This window comes from Centroberyx gerrardi, chromosome 7 (genome assembly GCF_048128805.1).
Source record: "Centroberyx gerrardi isolate f3 chromosome 7, fCenGer3.hap1.cur.20231027, whole genome shotgun sequence".
NCBI lineage: Eukaryota > Metazoa > Chordata > Actinopteri > Beryciformes > Berycidae > Centroberyx > Centroberyx gerrardi.
Window position 1 is genome coordinate 29,592,037 of NC_136003.1, and position 16,130 is coordinate 29,608,166.

Sequence of the window (16,130 nt, forward strand, 5' to 3'; positions counted from 1 at the left end):
TGCTTTTGGCAAACCCGACCCAGATAAGTAGATGAGGGTATTTAGTAACAGTTAAAGGGAACATTTTCCTCATAGCATTCCTCATGTTGTCGTACCAAAGGTATTCAGGTGAATCCTACCATTGAAAGTAGATAAGATTTTAAGATTATAGTGGCAAACTGCCATCGACAGAATAGCAGAGGTGATAAACAGAGATCGCTGTTGATTTCATACAGTCAAGCCTGAGTATTAGGCCAGTGAGATAAAGCTAGTCTTTTTTTTTTCTGATGGCTTATCTACAGTGAAATATGAATTAAAGGGGCAAAAGAGCAGTTTGTCACCTTTTTAGTTAAGTGTCTCAACTGGCCTCCAATAAAAGAGCAGCTTCATCTCACTGCGTCCCAACACCTCGACGAGCATAATGTAAGATAATCATAGTTGAATTAGCAGATTAAAGCGGTTTTGGTGACCAGTATGTAAACAAATAACTGACAAATTTGTAAATGAGTGAAAAGTACATTCGTGACTTTTGAGAATCTGTTTTGTGTTCACGCCGGTGTTTCTGCTGCCTCACATTTGTCAGGGCTGAAAAAAAGAAATGTCTTTAGTTTGGTTTCAGTGGAGAATTTCTTGTCTAAATTTATGCGCCCGATTCACCCTGACAAGAATATAATACCTGGGGGGTGGGGTGGGGTGGGGTGGGGTGGGGGGGGGAAACACTGGTTCAACGCTGCAGTTCACCTGGTCTCCACTTCATGTTAACCACTGTTTCTTCAACATTTTGCAGCCCGGGAGACCCAAATTGTAATTAAATCAGTCATGTGACCCATCAGGAGCTTTGGATTCAACGAAACACGGCAAATACAAAAATGGACACTGGTTGAAATGTGCACTTGATGAAGGTGAAAACTCATAATTCCACATCCTGTATGTCGGTGTGCTGTAACTAAACATGTATGCGTTCCATAATGAGGGGGATGGGGGGGGGGGGGGATGGGCGGGGGGGGCAGGTGAGATATTTTCATACCGGGGCGTGAAAACAAGTGAAGTGTTTGGGAGGGAGGAAGAGACAAAGGGGATTGTATGAGCTTTTTTTTCTGTGTTGCACTTTATGGACATGGTATGTGATGTACAAATCAATCTGTCTCCAATTAAAGTCACTACACTTATTAAGGGATTGCTGTTTCATTTCCTGTTTAGCCAAATAAAGACATCTGATCATAAAGATAGGCATTCTTCAAAAAAAAAACAAAAAAAAAGGAAGCCTTATTTAAAAATTGACATTCTTTCATAACGAAATAGGAAGTGAATCTATTTCTGTTCTGTCTATCAAGCTGTCTGATTCTCACTGATTTTACCAATAAGCATCATTGTTAATGAATAACAGCATCATAATAAAATAATGGTGATACAATAAAAAGAAGAAGGTGTGGACAAGTGTTGCCTGTTCTGTAGGTCGACAACAACCTGAAGGCAGAAATAAACAATGGTGCCAATAACTGCTGCGTCATCTCAACAGCCTGCTGAAGAGAAGCCAAGACACGAATAAACCCTGTCACTGTGTCAAGTCAGCAGAAATAACCAAGATAACACCGGAACTAAGGCGGGTTTGCCTTCAAAATAAAAGCATAAAAATATTTTCGCTTTTGAAAAGAAAAAAAGGAAGTTGGGCATCATGTGTGGCACTGAGAGCAGGTGACAGGTGTCTGCACTAAGGCTCCTAAGATGTAGGAAGAAACAGGAAGAAATCCGAAAGAGGCCAACTGATGACAAGGACCGACATTTTCTTTTTCATAAGGTGCAAAAGTGACAAAAACATGCGCAACATTAAACGTTTCAGTCATAGACCATAATCAATTAAGATTTTTTTCTTTCTTAAGGTATTCTATGACAATGGCCTACATGAGTCTTTCGCCTTGTAGTTTTTATCATTAACTATAATGCAAAGATCAAGCAAGAAAATTTACTTGGAAGCCCTGTCTAAAATAAAAAATAAATAAATTAAAAAAAAATACATCAGGGCAGCAACAATGTTCCCGTAAAGCTGTGTGTTTAATAATTGTCTTCTGATCTAATGACCTAACATTGACCAAATAATAATATGTCCAGAAATTTAGTGAATAAGCAGGTTTGGAAGTTTTGGTGTACAGAACAAGAGAAAAAAAAATCACATCAAAGGACAATATTCAGGGAAATCAGCCTACAATAAATATGGACTCACACAAAAATAGATACTACAAAGCTTACATTGTCATGAGCACATTCGTCAATAAGGGTTTTATTTTGAAGGTTATGACCGGAAAATAAGTCAAGTCTGTTTTGTTTTGTTTTCTGGATGAACTGACGCTGTTCAGAAGTGTCAAACCCACACGGAGTTGAAACAACACGGACGGAGCAGCGCGCGGCGCACAGAGGAAGAGGAGCGCGCGCTTCCAGCTGGGATTAAGATGAAGAAACTGTCAGACTGATAAAACACTGAATCTTAAAGCAGGTGAGTGAAGCTGCTGCGCAACATTCAGGCCGGAGAAACGAAACTATGAGCCGTTTACAGCCTCCTCCACAGTTTTAGAGAATGGATTATCAGAACAGGCCTTCAAAATGTTTGTAGTAACATTGTCTTCTTCCTGTGCGCTGTTGCCAACAGATATCTGCAGGTGAGCGATAAACAAAACTTCAAATGCATGTTCTCTGTCTGTTGACGTTTCTTTGTACTGCAATGTGTGTTTTTTCCGTGTGTGTGGTGTTATTAGAGCGAGAGTCCCCAGCAAAATAAACTGCGTAGACTACATGCACCTCTTCACTGTATGTGTGTGTGTGTGTGTGTGTGTGTGTGTGGAGTGGGGGGTGTGGCGCAAGATAAGGCTAAATAAGATAAGATGAATTATATTTTATGGCCCAGGTGTAGTGCAATCACGTAATGTAGCAACTATGATAAAGTAATACATGTCAGGTAATGTAATAACTTGTCAAAATGTCATAAATGTCCCTCTAAATGACACAAAAACCTGTTAATGTAACACATTTCTTCACATTATTACATTAATCTGCTATTATTATTACTTCATAAGGGGTGTAACATATCTGTAACTGATGATGTAATAACATTGACTAATAAAGTATGACAACTGGAATTGTTATTTCTAGGGATGGGACGATATGCTTATCTCATGACATGATACCTGTAATAAATTAAAGTTCAGTGACAACAAAGTCTCACTGTGCAGAATTCTGTTTATTTCTGAGACACAAATCTTTCTAGCGATGCCATTGCCTCGCTAGAATATAAACAACAACTTAAAAATGTCAAAGTGCAAATAATATCATTTGGATCCATGGAGAGCTTGTGAAACTGTGATGGTCAAGCGTCTCATTAGTGATTACATCAGCAGAATAACATGGAGCTGATATCACCATTCATTTTTCTGACCCACGATACATATTGTCACATTTTTGTATTGACATATATTGAATTTTGTTATATCGTCCCATCACTAGTTAGTTCTTAGGAGTTATTACAATATTATTCGAAATTACTATCAGTTACAAATATGTTACACTCCTTATGAAGTAATAAACACTGCTGGTTAATTCACTAATATGATGCTACCACATCATCCAGTAATTCACATTAAGTTTTATTGCATTTTCAATAAAGGGACATTTTAGTTGACACAAGGCCAAACAGAAATCACATTCAAAAATGTTTCCCATTCTTTTTCTAATATATTCCTTTCTTGTCCTGTGTAAGCAAGAGGTGTTTTTACACCTGTTTTCTTCTTCTCTGGTCTGTTTTTACTATTTACTATTTACTCAAGTGCTGTTAGCAACCTGTACCTGTCAACCGGTTTGTTGGGTGTGTTAGTGCGCTTGCATCTTCTCAGCGACAACCTTCCCAACATATTCACAGTGATTCTAGTCTATTCTGTTAGATCCTGTTGGTAAACGTCCTCCAACGGATTCCACAGCCACCCCTCTACATGTAGACACACATACTACATTTTATAAACTAGTGGTTCAATAACTGTGTTGCAGATCTACAGTGTAGGATCTTTGTTTCTAGTGACATTAACCTGCTGTGTGACCTGTGGCAGGTCAGAAGGGCCTTGGGTGTGTTGAGCGTAATGTTTTGTGCTGTGGGTGGCAGGTTGGTTTTGGAGTCTATAGTTGAAAGGTTGCCAGTACTACAGAGTGAGGATGTATGTGTAAGTGTGTGTATGTGTGTATGTGTGTGTGTGTGTTTATGTGCAACAACCTGCTCAAATGACTGACATTGGAAATGAGTTGGCATTAGCTCAAATGCTTTGAACAACCAGCACTACAGAGGGCTGTCAGGTGACATAACGTGCCTTCTGGCGGCCATATTGGAGGTCTTCAGCTCTTGGTCAACAGTGGCTGTGAACATGTGATGCCGTTTCTTAACGTACAACTCGGCCGTCTCAGAAATGAATAGATTTAGTTTATTCCTCTGCTGCTTTTGACCATCACTGATAGTTTAGTGTTTACATGTCAGCTTGTTAGCTAGCTACCAGCTTGTTGTAAACACAATCTAATGTCTATCTAGTAGAAGCTAACATCTAGCAGTAGTAGTGGCCTGTGTGTGTCTGCTGGCTAGTTAGCTAGCTAACAGTTTGTTCAGGTTAACTGAGCTGACTCTTCTCAAGCTACAACTCAGAGTGTTTTGGAGTAGAGACTAGAGCTAAAGACAAGACAGTTTACTGTGTCACAGTAACATACATTTGGAAACAAACCCACCTTATCTAGACCATTTCCTTTCCTTTTAACATAACTGAATGGATGTACCCTGCATTCACACATCTTTGTCTCTTTTTAGCCTAGTTGTTATCCGTTTAGCCATTACTTGTGCAGCCAATTCTCCTGGTGCCGGATGCTGTTACTAGGAGATTTATGATGCAGATGCAAATCCTCTTTATCTCATTTCTAAGCAATGCGCTTCATTTCTCTTCTCTTCTCTTCTCTCCTCTCCTCTCCTCTTCTCTTCTCTTCTCTTCTCTTCTCTTCTCTTCTCTTCTCTTCTCTCCTCTCCTCTTCTCTTCTCTTCTCTTCTCCTCTCCTCTCCTCTTCTCTCCTCTCCTCTCCTCTCCTCTCCTCTTCTCCTTTCCTCTCCTCTTCTCTTCTCTTCTCTTCTCTTCTCTCCTCTCCTCTCCACTCCTCTCTCCTCTCCTCTTCTCTTCTCTCCTCTTCTCTTCTCTTCTTCTCTTCTCAGGTATGGGTACAGTTCCCAGCAGGTGTGCTGGTGGCAGGGAGGGGGCGGGATTAAAACACAGTGGGAGTGACAGCGAGCCAATCATCGAGCAGGATGAGGTTAAGAGGCGGAGCTCCAGCAGGAGACACAACTCAGGAGAAACACTGGACTGTCCGACCTGCCAGGGCACTGGACGTATACCCAGAGGTAACACACACACACACACACACACACACACACACACACACACACACAAACACACATACTTGTATTACTATACTTGTGAGGATTCTCCATTGACTACGTTCATTCCCTATCTGAATTCGATGCTTTTTGGACACATGCTGGTTTTTATATGTGAACATGTGAAATTTCCCATTGACATTTTCACATGTGCAATAAATGACACATCTAATGGCAGGAGAAAATGTGAAAAAAAAGTTCACATGTAGAAAAATACCGTTCATCTAGAAGTGGAATTTTTTTACATCTGAAGTAAAAAAAAATGTCACGTGACGTCAGAATACAACGTGACAAAAATGTTCACATGTGAAAACCAACACGTGTCCAGACAGCACATGTGCTTTGAATTCACATGTGGGTTTTCACACGTGACTTTTTTCTAAGAGCCTAACCTTAACCCTAAAGTCCTAACTCTATAATATCCTGTTAAAGAAGAAGTGAGGACCGACCAAAATGACGTCACTTTGCTCAAACTGCTTCTCACAAACAAATACATAAAACTTTACGCACAAAATGAACACAAACACACGGGTCAGGGTCCAGCCTTTTAGGACATGAAATCTGCTTCTGCGATACCATCTTTGATATAAAGTAATAACAAGAATTCACAAGAAAGGTGTTATTATTGCAGTCGAGGTAAATCGAGGTCACTGGTGCGTTGCAGGTCAGGAGAGCAAGCTGGTGGCCGTCATCCCCTGTAACGACCAGAGGCTGAGGCCGCGACACACGTAAGAGAGAGCAGCCGTACATCACACTCTGTTACACAGATCTATGGATGTAATATGTTGGGTGAATGGAAGATTGACCTCCTGAATTAGCAAATTCACCCACCATTCAGTATCATCTTTTAAATCACTCCTTAAAATGACTTTTATAGACCTGTTTTTCCAGTTTTTTTTTGTTTTTTCCCACTTTTTAAAGAGGAACTAAACCCCAAACCCAAATCTGTGTAAAGCCTGACATCTAATGGTAAAAAAAAAGCATACTACTGAAATGGCCATCTGCTATTGGCTGATCTTTAGTGCCAGGTGATGATGTCACCACCTGTTGTACTCTGTGGACGGTGACATCACCTGGCACCAAAGATTGTGCTCATAGTTACTCTTTAATGTTGTGTTTGTTCTTATGTTTTAAATTTACATTTACTGTATGTAATCCACTTTTCTTTTGAAGGTGTATCCCGTTCTTACCTCCTTTTATATATTTTACGATTCCTTTTTTAATGCCTTTTTGTGAAGCACTTTGCTCCGATTTAAGATAAGTTCCTCTGCTCTTAGCTAAGTGCTTTATAGATAAAAAATAATGGTTCTCCCTCACTCTTTCCTCTCACATCTATAGCTAAGAAGAAGAGTGCCTGTCTTCATTTGTGCAATCAAAGGGGATTTTTTGGCTTTACTCTATGGCCAAAAAGACAAATGACAGAGAATGATATAGAGAAGTTTAATTTAACTAACGTTGGCTGATGATACTTCTGATGTAAACCTTTTGGTCTCCGTTTCCTCCTTTCACAGGAAGTTGTACGTGGCGGTGTCTGTCGCCGTGTGCTTATTGGTCAGCTCCCTCGTGTTGTTCTTCCTGTTTCCCCGTTCCGTCATCCTGTCGCCGGTGGCCGTCAAGTCTGTCTTCGTTTACTTCACTGAAGACGCCGTCAAAATGGATATTACAGTGAGTGGAGAGGGAGGGAGGGAGGGCCTTTCCGGCCTGTACTCTGTTTCGAAACAAAAGCTCCCTAACCATAAATGAGCCATTTTACTCGTTCTTTTGTCAACATGTGAGCTAATTACATATGTCAGTTACAAGCCACTGTAGGTCAAAGGGACGGGAGTGGTGGGAGGAGACAAGTTCTACTGATGTTGTTGCAATGCTTACTGGTTGCCAGTAGAGGTCCTTAAAGTCAAGATGAAATAAAAAATGCCTTTTTAACCCTTTTAGATCACATCCCCGGTCATACTGTGCACCTATTTAACAATATATGCCAAAAAAAATACAAAAAATCAATTTCTTTGTATTCTTATATCAAAATTCAATCATGTTTTCTTTCTGTAAAACAAAATATGCTGTGTGCTTATGTAAGCATGACTCAACCAATTTCAACCAATAATATCATGACATCCGCCCATCAATTAATCTTCAACTTTTAGCGCAAAGAGCTAAGATTCATTAGTTAGCTAGCTAGCAACAGCACGGTACTTCGGTGTGTCTTCGGGTGTTATGACTTTTCAACGTTCAAATCAAATTCCTCCCAACGTTACGTCCCGCCTGTCTTTCCTGTTTCACTCGGAAATACGTCACGATACGGAAGTTAGATACTCTCAAAATGCCGTTTCATCTTGACTTTAAAGGTAGAAATACATTTAACCAGTCACAACTCTGGTTTCCTTGCAGAACGTCCTGAACATCACCAATCACAACTTTGCGGGGGTGCAGGCCTACAACCTGACAGTCCAGGCCCTGAACTTTGAGATGGTGGTGGGAACGGTTCTCATCCCCAACGTCACCTCCGTCAAACCGCTCTCCACCGAGACGGTGAGGCTTCCTGATGGAGTAGAGGGAGGATGAGGGAGGAGACACTATTGTCACAGTCGGAGCAACTGAACTTATTCACACGGCGGCCATTTTGAACACTCGGGGGAAACTCTACCTTTTGTGTACCAAGATGCATCATACAAACATTTATCATTTCACAGATTCCCCACTGAAAAACATTCACTGACATGAATGGATCTCAAGACTCTTATATAGGTTCACATTTTAATATATTTGGCCCATTATCGCTAGCTACCAGAGTCTAGCCTAGGTAGCTAACTAGTATCTTACTAGCTATATAATAATAATAATAATAACTTTATTTGTATAGCACTTTTCTAGAAACAATGTTTACAAAGTGCTTTACATACAATAAAAGCCAAAGAGACAGTGATGTAAAAGTACCACAATTAAATAAATAATAGTGTTGAATAATAAAAATAAATAAAAAATAATCCTAAAAAATAGGAATAAAAGGTAATACAAGAGATAAACAGATACAACTAGAAAACAAACAGAGATCCAACAAAAAACAGATGGAACTTTACATAAAAGTGTGTGCCAAACCACAAGAAAGTAATGAAATTACAAAATAAACAATAAAATAGAGATACAAGTACAGCTATAAGCTAGCCAACTAACTAACTAACTTCCCTGCTAACTTCCACCAGTCCTTCTTCTTCTACTTCCCAAGATTGCGAGCTAATTTGATAACTGTTGGGTCTATCTTCAGTCCTCACTCATGTGTTGAAGTAACGCTAGAATATGTCAATCTTCCCACCTTGAGAGCTCAAAATGGCCGCTGTGTGAATAAGGTCAATACAGCTGCTTATCCAATAGTTCATTATTTAGGTGATTAACAGCCTGTGGGTTTCCTGAGGTGTTTGAAAACTTGAGTCAGGAACAGGACTGACTTGGCTCTGCTGACCCTTCTCTCCCCACAGTACTCCTTTGTGATCCCCATCAAGCTGACAGACAGCGAACTGAAGTGAGTTGCCAACGTTGCTCATTTGCCTGATAGGAAAATTCCCTCAGGCTCTCTTTAAAGGTTTCATTCAGAGTCTGTTTAACTGTGTAGACTCTAACTAACGCTGTTGTAGCCGCAGTGCATGTGAAAGAGGAGCGTGTGTAGAGCAGGTTGTTGTGGCGTTTGCTTGGCTGATCTAATTCTATCGCTGAACCACGTAACTGCAACTTTTGTGTTTTGCTTTTTTCTTATTTTAATTCAAAGCTTGCATGGTCATTTATGTGTCGAGTGAGGATCCCCCTTGCCTCTGTGATGATAAAGGAGTCGGATGGTCTATCTAAACATGGTGAAAGCATCAAAACGCACGGTCGCCAACTAAATCCACACAATCCATATTAGAAAAGCGAGCCTCTAAACGAGCCGCTTGGACTTCCGTCACTTTGTGGCGTCACAAAGGTTCGCTCATTATCATTTCTGTAAGAAATAATAACAAAGTGTTTTTTTCAAAGCGGTTGAGCGGTTGTCATTGTTTATTACCGGAGAGTTTTCCCTACCTGTAGCCGCCGGGCCGCGGCGTCTCACGTTTCACTCTCGAAACGGTTAGCCAATCGGAACAGAGGGGTCGTTAATATTAATGAGCCTTAAAGACACGGCGACAGAAACAGCCTGTTCTTGGTAAGGCTCAGAGAGATGCTGGAAAATGAACGTGGAGAAATGGATTGAGAGTGTTTTTGGTTCATGACACCACACACACAGCTTTGAATGGACCTCAAGAGTTAAAATAAAATCGACGTTCTCAGTTAGTTTCAGTGGCCTGAAGATGGAAAGGAGAAGTGCGTTTTGAAAAGATATCTATCCGTTTAACCGTTTATATTTAAACAGGAATACGCTGAAACCAATTTAATTTCCAGGTGTTTCCTGAGAACACAGACAATACAGTTAAGACATAAAAGACGAATGTAAAGTACCTGAGCAAAGAACAAAAACACAAACAGTTATGCTGAAGATTTCCATGCCGATGAGTTTACTGTTTCTGTATTCAAGCAGTTCACAAGGAGCTGCATGTATAAGACTGTCCGCATGACGCCCGTTTAAAGTGTTTAGCATGTGCAGCCAATGACTGAAACTTAGTTAAAGATGAAGTGGGGGGATGCAGAAAGCCATGAATCGAATCATACTCAAAGAAGAGACTACAAAAAAAAAAAACATCATCTAGATTATTTCAAAGCTTTTAAAAGATTCTATTCATACTTTTTTGACCGGCTTCTTTAAGGGAACAGCAAAGGAAAGTTGATCAGAACGTCTTAGTGGGTATACAGAATCATAGGTTTCTAGTAACTGTTTTAAATAACGGGGATAATTGAAATAAACACATCTAAATATAAATAAGAGCCAATGAAAGTGCCTGTCTGGAACGTGGAGAAAGCCAGTTCAGTTCCTTGTACGTGTCGCAGTGACGGGTTTGGAAAGGACATCTTAATACAAATCTACAAAGGCTTTTATAAACAACATCCAGAGATGAGCGATGGCTTTTGGGAGGCACAGGTCACCTTTAAAGTGTCAGCTTTAGTCACATCCTGTCTCAAAGACCTGGGGCCAGTTGCATAAAGCTTTAGACCATTTTAAGACTAGTCTAAGCCTTTAGATTGGTCTTAGATTCTCAGGTTGGACTAGGCGAATTAAAACTGTTACTTAAATATTACGACTGACTTATTTTGAGGTAGGAAAGTAAAGCCACCTTTCCCCCCCTGGCTAAACTTGAGTTAAGAACTTTGTTGTCATGGCAACGAGTCGGCCTCACTGTCAGAGTGGGACGTTTAAAATCTGAAGCTGTTTCGTAAAAGACGGCAAATCTTTGGCTTTTGGAAAGACCTGAAGAAGAGAGAGACAGAAACAACCTGTTAGAGATCTGCAACAATCAAGAAACAGTAGGAACAGGTAAGTGTCTATAGCAAGTTGGACTTAAGGTCACATTTAAAGGATAAGGCTGGTGTTTTTTAATGCATTTCTTACCGTCAACAAATCCTATGAAAATAACAAAATCAGCAATGAATTTGTTTTGCTAACAAGTCCATGTAGCTGATGCCCAGTAAAGCCTGTAGTCCCTGGTGTAATGGAGAATTTGTTCCCATTTGAATTTGATTTGGTAATAACTACAACAGCCTGACTTTTCATGGTAACAGTTAGCGATTTTTAAAATGGAAACTATGTCTTTGTGAGCTGTATTTAAAGGTTTTTAGCTTACAATCGGAGCCAATGACTTCCGGGTTGACGGCTAAAAAGGGAACGTGGGCAGTCGGAAAGTAATGGGAGTATGTTGACGGTAAGAAATGTATTTAAAAACACCATCTGTATCCTTTAATCTAAGACTAGCTGTATATTTCTGCAACTGGCCCCTGCTCACATCTACAGATCCACACATGCTGCTCAGATGGTGAGAGGAGTGATGTGGAGGAGTGATGTGGAGGAGTGATGTGGAGGAGTGTCTCGTTGGCTGTTGGTGGTTTTGAGTTGCTGTAAACTGACAGAACTTGTTGGGCTAGTTAACCCGGTGTTAGCATTGTCTTCCCTGGATTAATTCCCCTCACTGTTGGTATAAAAAGCTCCTGATCGGTGCTGTTGTCTCTTGCTTCCTACTAAATTAACTGTTTAGATTCACCTGCATTTCGTAAACGGCAACTAGTCTGTCTGCCTGTCTGCTAAACCAGTGCTACACTATATAAATACTATATAAATATACTATACTATATAAATCACTGTCATTGTCCTTTCACTGCTTCCTGTGTCCTGTCCTGTTACTGTGTACTGTGTCCTGTTACTTACTTTAGTTTTTTCTTGTGTGTGTGTGTGTGTGTGTGTATGTATGTATATGTGTATCAATGTATCTGTATGAATGTATGTACTTATGTGTGTGTATATTTGTGTGTATGTATGTATATGCATATGTATATATATGTATATTCTAGTATCTTTTTTTATGTGTATTGTTTTTAGCCTGTGTCTCGTAACTCTTGATGAGTGGTCCTCAGCTTTCTTTTTTTTTTTGGGTTATTGTGTTTGTTGCTTTGTTTGACTTGTTTGTTGAGGAGTGACACATTAATAAAATTATATCTATCTATCTATCTATCTATCTATCTATCTGCATGGCGCTCCATCTTATGAACAAATCACTCATGGACTTGTGTTTTTTTACCACTGCAGTAACTTCTGTAAGTCGACTGCCATCCCGATCCACACTCTGTTTCTGCACCTGCAGTAAGTACGATCATACAGCAGGTCTGGGGCTTTCTTAATCTGACTAGTTTGTGTTTATTTGCCTGAAAGCCTTCGTTTTACCTTTGCCTTCTTCTTTACAAATTGTCTGATAGAAATGTCGTGAGTCCTCTGCAGCTGAAATCAGCCTAATCAAATGTTTGACTGAGTTATGTAAAAATCCTTCCGTTTACTGTTTCCATGACCTTTTGTAGCTGCGAGTTCATGAGAGAGTTTGAGGAAATGTTGTTGTTGTTGTTTCCTCTACCGGCTCCCAGGGCCTGCTGCTGCGGTTTAGAGTCTTTAAAGGCATCAGCAAGACCAAAGATGATGTCATTCTTAATTAATCACTCTTAGCGTTGTTTCATTATAAGTTAGTACAATGCGAGAATGTATAAAAACAGTGATTTTAGCCACTCTCTCCACTGTTATCTGCCCAATCATATTGTAAACAGTGAATGTAAACATGTCTAACCACAAAAATGTTATCAGTCGGGGGTTCATGGGGGTTTAATGCAGATCTGTTTGATTCTTGACATAGAAAATATTGGGAACTTTTTTCTGGTAGTTCCCTACACTCTCTGACTAGTTTTTAGTCTGTAATGATTTACTGGACTGAAGATGAATTTTTCCTTCTTTATTTTTTTTTCCACTTTTTTAACTGACAGCATGTGGCAGCTAAACGTGGGTTTTACTTCTGCTTTGAGGCCGTAAAATGTTTTTTTCTGTTATAATGTTTCTAAACCCCAGAATAAAACACACCTGTAGAAAGTTCCCAAAACACATTTTTCTTTGTACAAGTGAAACTCTTGAGGGCGACGTGTAGATTTAGCCAAATACATTTCTGATTGTCTCTTAAAAGAAAGGACGGATCATGATAATGAGGGCGGAGGATAGAAGAATAGTCGTTTATCTGCTGGTTGACTCCTGACCCAGTTTCCTCTCACATGACTCTGAAAGGATCACACACACACACACACACACACTTTTTTCTGCCTTTATTTGATTAGTGTCTTACAGGAGAACAGAGATGCAGCTCTGGTTTGAAAACTGCTGCACATTACAAGATTTATTAAGTTTACTGCTGCTTATTTGATTAGAAAGAAAGAAAGAGAGACTTTTTTTTCTCTGTACATGTTGTTCTAAGTGAGAACAATAACTGAGAGTTGGTTTTTTTTTCCCTGTACACACACACACACACACACACCAATACGAAACCAAACCCCTTAATTTTTATCCCTGAAATGTCCTTAACTTCTCCATTACATAAACATGAATTATCCATTAAAAATAACATATAGCTTTAAAAAAGTGAGGTTAGCATCATAAGGGATTTATTCATGGGTTGATTCACAGAGACACTAGTAATTAAGGAATTTTTCGTGCCTCCTGTGCAGGTTTACAGGGTTATTAAGTGGAAATTAATGGAAAAGTTCCCGTCTACCTGAATTTTACATTAAGTTAGAAAGTAAGGAGTCAATATTAAGGGGGGCGTTTTAGGAGGTTTCGATTGGGTCTCCTCCATTAATAACTCCCTTAATTAATTTTAAGGGGATGTTGCATGACTTAAGGGGTGAATTAATGTAAATGAATGAAAATGTATGGTTATTACTGGTTCGTAGAGCACACACACACACACAGAAACTTAGATTGTGAGTCTTAAATGACTTGTTAAACCCAAACAACACCACAGACAAAAACATGCCACCTTAAGCTCTATAACGCTCTTGTTTCTGACTGATCATGGATGATGTCATGGTGTGTATTATTATAATTATAATTTGTATTTTGTGGTCCTCTTCCTTCAGAATGGCCATGACAGTTTACTACCTGGCCCACTATGAGCAGCTCTCCCTCGACACCTACGAGTTCATCGACTGCGGGACGAACACCACCGTTCCCCACAGCGTCCACCCCTACTCTCCCTGACGGACGGACGGACGGGTAGATGGACAGATGGATGGACAGATGGATGGACAGATGGATGGACAGATGGATGAAGGAAGAGATAAATAGATGCAGTGGACAATTTGTTCATATCTGCCAGGCAGAATAGCGGGGTGTGCAATGTATTTTCCGTGAACTTTCTCCCTAAAACCTTTGATTAATAACAGATATGATGCGTTATGCCGTTCCCTCTCGTCCCACCTGGATGGATGGATGGATGGATGGATGGATGGATGGATGAGTGAATGAATGAATGGATGAACAGGCAGCCAGGTAAAGGCAGATGGATTTGATTGATTGAAGGAAGGAAGGGCAAACGCTCTTCGACATTCCTCCCCCACCCTCTGATTCTGACGGATGAATGTTCAGAAAAGATGAATAGACGGATTTCCCGACAAACTGCTGGAAAGGAAAGACTGATGGAGGGATGGAGTGAAGGAAGGAAGGATGGAAGGATGGATAGACATGCACCACTTTCCTCATTCCTACCCCGTCTTCTTCTGACGGAAGGACAGATGGATCCGAATTTCAACGTGCACAACTGCAGCTTCCAGTTCACACAAAGTTGCAGTTTTTTTTTTTTTTTTATCAGAAGCATCGCTCCGACGGCCTGAAAACAGCACCGAGAGGAAAACTGAGACCACGTCTGTAGTCGTCTGTAGTCGTCTGTAGCTGCTGCCTGCTTCGGTTTGTGGTAACAGGAACCTAAACATCTTTCTCCGGCAGTTTACCGTGCCATAATATCATACTGTGAGAAGCTTTTTGCTCGTTTGGGTTGATGTTGAACATTTCTTTGTATTCAAATAGCAAATATCAGCATCTGATCTCCCCCTGTGCTTCATTTTGTCATGTTTTACAAGAGCTGAAAGAGAAAGTCTGCAAAAAAAAAAGTCTCCACATTTAACACGTACATTGTCTTAATCACAAAACTGAGCGAAAATGAAAACTGCACTGTGTTTTTTTCTGTTTTTTCGTCAATTTCGTTGCAGCCGTATTATAAATACAGACAGGCAAGTGGAATCATGGATGGAGTCTGTTCTTATCTTGTAATTCTTCTGAAGGGGTCGATGGATTACTGTGTGTGTGTGTGTGTGTGTGTGTGTGTGTGTGTTCAGCCATGTTTCCCCTCACAGTCTAAGCGATGTTTCCTACAGGTTGAGAGGCAGTTTGGTACGGAGGAAATCATCAGCAGCAGGAAAAGCCATGCAACACATTTCATGTCAGATTTCACCCAGTTCTGTTTTCACTGAAGAGACACTGACAACTTTCACCCTTCATGATTTCCTCTTTTTTGTTTTTTTTCTGTCATTCAAACAATGAGATGAAGAAGTCGGTGAGGGGAGTTCGCCAGTCCTGTTAAACTCGACTGTTGCACTTACTGTAAATCACTTTGGGGCAAGAGCGTGTCAGCGGTGCCTGAACTGTAAATAGTAGAAAATTGTCTTATGTGATTGCTGTAACGTGAATTAATCAGTAGGGGGCGCCAACACGCTTCTCTGCCAAAGCCAAATCCACCTTTAGGAATTGGATTTAATGTTTTACAAACGTCTGTTAACTTTCCCCCTCACCTTACACACTGAATGACTGTGAGCCGGCTCGGAAAATAATCACAAATTACAACAACTTTTCTCTCCGTTATCTTTGTACTGTGTTTTCTTGTGCTTCTTTATTGTGAGGTTGCTTGCATGTACAATCATGAATGCTGCTGACGTGGATTTATCACTGGCTGCTCTTCCTGTAAACTGGATTAGAGCGTCAGAGGCATGCCTGGAAATGAAGTGTAGACAGTGTGGGCGGGAGGATGCAGTTTTTCCACATGATCTGAAGTCATTTAAATCCCATTCACTTCTAGTAGAGCCGTGATAACCGGACAGTGTTTTGTAATATTTGGCATCCAAACCAAACTGTGCTGCAGCGCTCGGGTCAGTTTGTCTGCTTTCCTTTGCCTCGAGAGGAAAGTGCAGTTCCTCCTCCTCCTCCTCCTCCTCCTCTTCCTCACCACTGCTGGGTGTA

General features: G+C 40.3%; 1 protein-coding gene across 2 annotated transcripts; it reads left to right on the forward strand.

Annotated features, from left to right (window-relative positions):
* The first annotated feature begins 2,343 nt into the window (after positions 1–2,343).
* On the forward strand, positions 2,344–15,753 carry LOC139908140 (transmembrane protein 106B-like). 2 transcript variants are annotated; one of them, XM_071894725.2, is made up of 8 exons: positions 2,344–2,470; positions 5,204–5,389; positions 6,090–6,153; positions 6,937–7,090; positions 7,811–7,951; positions 8,896–8,939; positions 12,120–12,173; positions 13,979–15,753. In XM_071894725.2, the coding sequence occupies exons 2-8, from the start codon at positions 5,206–5,208 to the stop codon at positions 14,097–14,099; spliced, it is 762 nt and encodes a 253-aa protein (XP_071750826.2). In that variant the 5' UTR covers positions 2,344–2,470; positions 5,204–5,205; the 3' UTR covers positions 14,100–15,753. The 2 variants fall into 2 exon arrangements, with proteins under 2 accessions (XP_071750826.2, XP_078141024.1); XM_078284898.1 differs by lacking the exon at positions 2,344–2,470 and adding an exon at positions 2,555–2,633.
* Positions 15,754–16,130: the final 377 nt, after the last annotated feature.

What these genes read in the sequence shown, in the direction of transcription:
- LOC139908140 (XM_071894725.2), top strand. Translation starts at nt 5,206, where the DNA reads ATGGGTACAGTTCCCAGCAGGTGTGCTGGTGGCAGGGAGGGGGCGGGA. An exon ending in AGGCTGAGGCCGCGACACAC is followed by an intron (nt 6,154 to 6,936) that starts GTAAGAGAGAGC and finishes CTCCTTTCACAG; the next exon opens with GAAGTTGTACGTGGCGGTGT. An exon ending in CCGTCAAAATGGATATTACA is followed by an intron (nt 7,091 to 7,810) that starts GTGAGTGGAGAG and finishes GTTTCCTTGCAG; the next exon opens with AACGTCCTGAACATCACCAA.